Source organism: Nanorana parkeri, unplaced genomic scaffold (assembly GCF_000935625.1).
Source record: "Nanorana parkeri isolate BGI_ZX_2015 unplaced genomic scaffold, ASM93562v1 scaffold1939, whole genome shotgun sequence".
NCBI classification, from domain to species: Eukaryota; Metazoa; Chordata; class Amphibia; order Anura; family Dicroglossidae; genus Nanorana; species Nanorana parkeri.
The window spans coordinates 25,155-31,249 of record NW_017308207.1 but is presented as its reverse complement, the minus strand read 5'-3'; the positions used below and the strand labels follow the sequence as shown (position 1 = coordinate 31,249).

General features: G+C 44.7%; 1 protein-coding gene across 1 annotated transcript; it reads left to right on the top strand.

The window, feature by feature from the left end:
- Nucleotides 1-2,428: 2,428 nt before the first annotated feature.
- On the top strand, nt 2,429-4,252 carry LOC108800154 (potassium voltage-gated channel subfamily A member 3-like). Its single transcript, XM_018572106.1, has one exon. It carries the CDS (start codon nt 2,508-2,510, stop codon nt 3,978-3,980), a length of 1,473 nt encoding a protein of 490 aa, XP_018427608.1. The 5' UTR covers nt 2,429-2,507; the 3' UTR covers nt 3,981-4,252.
- The last annotated feature ends 1,843 nt before the right edge of the window (nt 4,253-6,095 follow it).

Sequence of the window (6,095 nt, the reverse complement as noted above, 5' to 3'; positions counted from 1 at the left end):
TGAACTTGTCTGCTCTCAGCTATTACAACAGACTATTGGACCTAAGCTGCAATGTTGTTTTGGTTTTTTTTCTAAAACTAAAACCAACAACAGAAGCATTTAAATAAATGTTTATTGAAGTGATATAACTGGAAAATATTGGCAGTTAAAGTTCAGCTACAGCAAAAAAATAAAAATGTATGTATTTTTATAATTGTATGTAGTTAACATCTTTGTATTTTTCCCCCACATTTACAAGGAGACAAAAGTATCAGTTATAGATTAGGACAAACCATATACTACTGCGGGGGGTGCTTACAATAATCAGCCTCCTTACAAGTTTGAAACCTTTATTAAAAAAAAAACAAAAAAAAACTGTTGTGGTAACTGTTTCAAACGCTTTGGCTACAGTTAGGCTTTTATTTGCTTGTTGCCTCTGTAAAGTTTATTTAAATTAACATGTCCAGATAAGACAAACCTGTCCAGAGGGTGACAAAGCTGCTGTGAGGTTTCACTGCAGAATTATTTTATTTTTCCTTGCCTTCCTCAGTGAGAAGAAATCATATTCTTGTTCCCTGTGACGTTATCATAGGGATGCCGATGTCTTCTTTCTGGCAGAACCGGCATTCAAGAGGGTGCCACATGTCATTTCCATCAGATACAGGTCACTTGGATCCCACCAAGTGACAACACTGAAAACCTGTCCTCAGAATTGGTCAGGATACTGTTGCATGGGTTTCGATACTGCAGTTAATTAGTTGCTGGTAAAATAGCATTGTCTGCCTGTGGATGAAAGGCTATAGACCAGCAGGATCACCAAGTAGCCTGCCGGGAGTGAGGTTTTAAAGCTCTGGGATACCTAAATGTTGTCTAGATACAAAAGCCATGCACATAATTACTTGAATTTTGGTGTGTGTTGTGTATTTCTTTCAGATCTGTGCAGTAATCCAGAGTGAAACTTTAAACGAGAACTATGGGGTTAAGGCTTTTCCACATAGTTCTCCTTAGGGTAACGGGAGAACACAAACTAGCGTCTTTCCGTCACCCTAAGCTCAGTATACCGCGAGCCACAGCTCACGGTATACTGAGACGCCGTAGTATACTGCGAGCTGCTGCTCGCGATATACTAAGACGCTGAAGCGGATCCCGACAATTATGTCTGGATCCGCCCAGCAGCGTGAGTGACAGCTGGCTCTGCCTATCTAGAGGCAGAGCCAGCTGTACCCGCCCCCTCCCCGTCCGATCTGCCTGTCAGCGCTTCTGTGTATTCGAAAGTTCGAGTTAGAACCGAACACGGGGGTGTTCGGCTCATCACTATACCTGAGCAAAGAACTTTTACTTATATACCTGATCCCTGCTCCCCTGGCAGTCAGTGTTTAACAACATGTCTTCTTTATGCTCCAGCTTGTGCACTGTCCCTGGGGTCCTGTGGATCTTGCAATTGTACAAGATGATGTCAGCAGGCCCCCGGCTGATAGAGTGGAAGGGTCAAGAGATTGTGGCTGATGGTTTGGGAGCCAGCGGGGATCAGAATACTAGACAAAAACAATCAGTTAGTTGTTTAGGGTGGAGGAGCCCCACTGCATGGGGAATTTTTTTTCCCTGGAGACTTTGAATGAAAATTTGTGCCTGGAGTTTAGCTTTCAAGAAGACCTCCAGGCACAAATGTTATTAAACCCTACAGTGGGGTTTTCCCTACATTGTAAGTGTTAACTGCTAATTTTTGTCTAGGTGTAAAAAAAAAAAAAAAAAAGAGAAGAGCTGGCTGGTTGTTACAGCGCGCCCTCCTGCCTCCTATGCTGCAGTGATGGTATGTCCTTGGCATCCTCATTTCTTATAAACTGTATAGAACGTGATGACTCAGAGACCTTAGAGAAGGGGGAGCGAGGCTGAAGGGACCGGTCTAAGAGCAAACCGGATTTTTTAAAAATGGGAGAATATCATTTTTTTTAACCTAGACAAAAAGGAGCAGTTTTGCTCTGATTTAAGGCTTGTCAGTTCAAATAAGCAGGTTGATTTATTCAGATCTCATACCAGGGGACATTTGAAGGTTGATGAGGGACAGCAGCATTAGTTGGGAAGGGACAGTCCCTCTAGATAAGGTGAACCCAGGTGACAGTATGTAATGTACATGGCTGGAACAATACGAGGGACATTGGGAGCAAGGAGAAGATGAGTCTCAGTCAGAAAGTAAACACTGTCACCATCAATGAGTCACATTTCTATGCGTCAGCTGTCACAGGCAGACGTCGTGTGGATTCGTCTCTTCGGCTGCCTTATTATTTCCAGTATAAGAACATGTAGACACAGGAGAACTCATACAGAAGCATGTGTATTAGGCACAGATTAGACACCACACTGTGAGCTCATTCGGCAATGTGTGAGTGGCCAGCATGGCATGAAGGGTCCTTGAATGAGGCAGTGGGACTGGAGAAGGCTACAGGCTGTCACCTCCGCCGTCCTCTACCAGGCACCGCACCGACACCAACATCGTAAACCCGGGCTACACAGACGCGGAGCAGGAGACTATGACGGTGGTGGCGTGCGATAACCTCCTGGAGGAGGCGGCCGCCCTGCCGGCTCAACACTCCTCCGAGGCGTACGAACAGGACGAGCACGAATGCTGCGAACGGGTGGTCATCAACATCTCCGGGCTCCGCTTCGAGACCCAGCTGAAAACTTTAGCCCATTTCCCCGAGACTCTGCTGGGGGACCCCAAGAAGAGGATGCGCTACTTCGACCCCCTCCGCAACGAGTACTTCTTTGACAGGAACCGGCCGAGCTTCGATGCCATCCTCTACTACTACCAGTCCGGGGGGCGCATTCGGAGACCCGTCAACGTGCCTATCGACATCTTCTCCGAGGAGATCCGCTTCTACGAGCTGGGGGAGGAAGCCATGGAGAAGTTTCGGGAGGACGAGGGCTTCATCAAAGAGGAGGAAAGACCTCTGCCCTCCAATGACTTCCAGAGGCAAGTGTGGCTGCTCTTCGAGTACCCGGAGAGTTCAGGTCCCGCCCGGGGCATCGCTATTGTGTCAGTGCTGGTCATCCTCATCTCCATCGTCATCTTCTGCCTGGAAACCTTGCCCGAGTTCAGGGACGACAAGGAGTACAACGGGCCGGTCCTACAGCCCATCAATGGCACCGGTCCATTCCTGAGCAGCTCGTTCACGGACCCGTTCTTCATAGTGGAGACCCTGTGCATCATCTGGTTCTCGTTCGAGCTCCTGGTCCGCTTCTTTGCCTGCCCGAGCAAAGCCACCTTCTCCAAGAACATCATGAACATCATAGACATCGTGGCCATCATCCCCTACTTCATTACCCTGGGCACTGAACTAGCCGAGCGCCAGGGCAATGGGCAGCAGGCCATGTCTTTGGCCATCCTGAGGGTCATCCGTCTGGTGCGGGTCTTTCGCATCTTTAAGCTTTCCAGGCACTCCAAGGGGTTGCAGATCTTGGGGCAAACTCTGAAAGCCAGCATGAGGGAGCTGGGGCTGCTTATCTTCTTCCTCTTCATAGGTGTCATTCTCTTCTCCAGCGCTGTCTACTTTGCCGAGGCTGATGATCCATCCTCAGGCTTCAGCAGCATCCCAGATGCCTTCTGGTGGGCAGTGGTCACCATGACCACTGTGGGCTACGGGGATATGCACCCGGTCACCATAGGAGGGAAGATCGTCGGGTCTCTGTGTGCCATTGCTGGTGTGCTCACCATTGCCCTACCAGTGCCTGTCATAGTGTCCAACTTCAACTACTTCTATCACCGTGAGACTGAAGGAGAGGAGCAAGCCCAGTACCTGCACGTAGGTAGCTGCCAGAACCTGTCCTCCAACGAGGACCTTAAAAAGACCCGTAGTAATTCAACTCTCAGCAAGTCTGAGTACATGGTCATAGAGGAAGGGGTGAGCCCAGGACCCTTCAAGCAGCCCAGTTTTAAGACAGCTAACTGTACCACCAACAACCCTAACTGTGTAAATATCAAAAAGATCTTTACAGATGTGTAAGTACACTTGCTGGGATATTGGAAGAGTCAAACAGCCGCTAGAAATGTCACCACCATCGACATCAGTGTGTCCCACTTTTTAAATGTTCATTTTTAAGCGCTCCTATGGGAAGAAATCTGTATATCTAGGATATCTGAATGTAGGATATCCAAGTGGTGCTAGTATGCTGAGCCGCACAGTCAGTCGTGCCAGGAGGCTGTACATCTATGTTTTTTAGTTTTGCAAAAAACAAAAGGGAAAGTCTCTAGTTCTTTATTTTGCCCTCTGATGAAATGCTGCTTGTAGTCTCTGATTGGAAGTAACCTCATAAACCTAATTTACAGTAAGACGCAAATGGGACAGGATAGACTATCACTGGGAAGCAAATGGTTGCTTTCAGAAGATTACCATATACCTCCAAAGCCTATTTTTTTAAATCACACATATTTGTTTTACATTGGGACTGTTACCATCTCACCCTTCTTGGGACCACCGACCCCTCAAAACATTGAACATTTATTTGTGAACAAATATTTTAACTGATTCCCAGCATTCAGTAGTTCTACGCTGTAAGCAATTCGTTTTTAATTAGGTTTCTAATACAAAGTAAATATATAGCCTAGCTACTTGAACTGCTAAGCGTGTACAAAACCTTCTCTAATAGTGCCAAGTACAAGATATATTGTAGAAATCATACAGCAGAGGAATCTTTCTGCGCTCTGTGGATGCTGTTATGCGTGACAGTCTACATGCCAGAAGAAGATTAAACTGCTGGACTTGCTTTTCATCGGAAGTTACTAATTCTGACCCAAGTGATGCAGTTTCCATAGCAACAGTGGGTTTCCTGAGAAACCCAGTTGTCATGGCATCCTTGTTTCCATAACAACCATCCAGATGGTTCCAACTTACAGAGACACTGCTGCTGTTGGGAAAACGCTCAGAGAAAGTTAATTCCAGAGAGATTTGCAAAATAGGTATGAAAATGCGAACCTCACCTTTGAGCACGTAGATGTGGAGCCAAACCAAACCACACTGTGAAGGGCACGCTGATGCTTCCAAAAACGACAATGGAAACAATAATTTAAAAAAAGATTCAAAAGAGAAACAAAGGCAATTGTTTCTGATGGAAAAAAAAGGTCCTCGGTTTTATCATATTTGCGATGAGGAGCAAAACAAACAACAGTTCTTTGTCCTGATCAAATCAGCTGTAGCATTAAAATAAAGCACTTTATAAGTGGAAAACACATCAGCACTTACATGACTTTTATAGCAAAAGATCAAGCCTTATGAAGAACAATAAGAGGGTCTTAAGGCAACTAGCACTACAAGTGTCAGCCTGGTCTTGTCAGACCCAGTCACTGGGGAGTGATGGAACATTAGAAAGGTGAGAATCTGTTACAAAATATTACGTTTTGTGTTTATTGTGAAACATTTCATGAAGTTATTTAAACATTTATAGGCAGAGTAATAACATTGCTTGGTAATGCTTAATGAATATAACAATTTGTGCTTATTTCTGGTATGTGGCAAAAAACGAATGTTTCTTTTTATAGTTCTGTTTTATTTTTAAAGAGACACTAAACTCAGGAGTTAAAATCTTGTATGAAAAAATGTATCTTATTTGTGTATCACTCAGCTGTAGATACTCAACTCATCTCTGAATTCATGCTGACACTGTCCTTCCTTCTGGAGGGTGGCTACATTTGTTCCCCATGGTCTCTGTGTGTGTTGGAAAGTAGCCACTGCTCCAAGATCAATATTGTTATGAACTAGAATCTCACATTGAGATTACTAATTCGTATTGAGATTGTAATCCATCATGAGAGCACCCCTGGAGCAAGTAGCTAATTTACAACACACACAGGGATCATGGGGAACAAAAGTAGCCACCCTCCAGAAGGAGGGAAAGTGTCAGCAACAATTCAGAGATCATTTGAGGAACTATAGCCGAGTGATACACAAATAAGATACATTTAAATAGTTAAAGTACTTGACTGCATTTTTAAGATTTAATTTAAGATTTAACTCATAAGTTTACTGTCACTTTAAGCATTAAAACAGGTGTTAGCAACCTCGGCACTGCAGCTGTGATAGAACTACAAATAGGAAGTTATGAGGACAAAGTCTGGAATTACA

What these genes read in the sequence shown, in the direction of transcription:
- LOC108800154 (XM_018572106.1), top strand. Translation starts at nt 2,508, where the DNA reads ATGACGGTGGTGGCGTGCGATAACCTCCTGGAGGAGGCGGCCGCCCTG.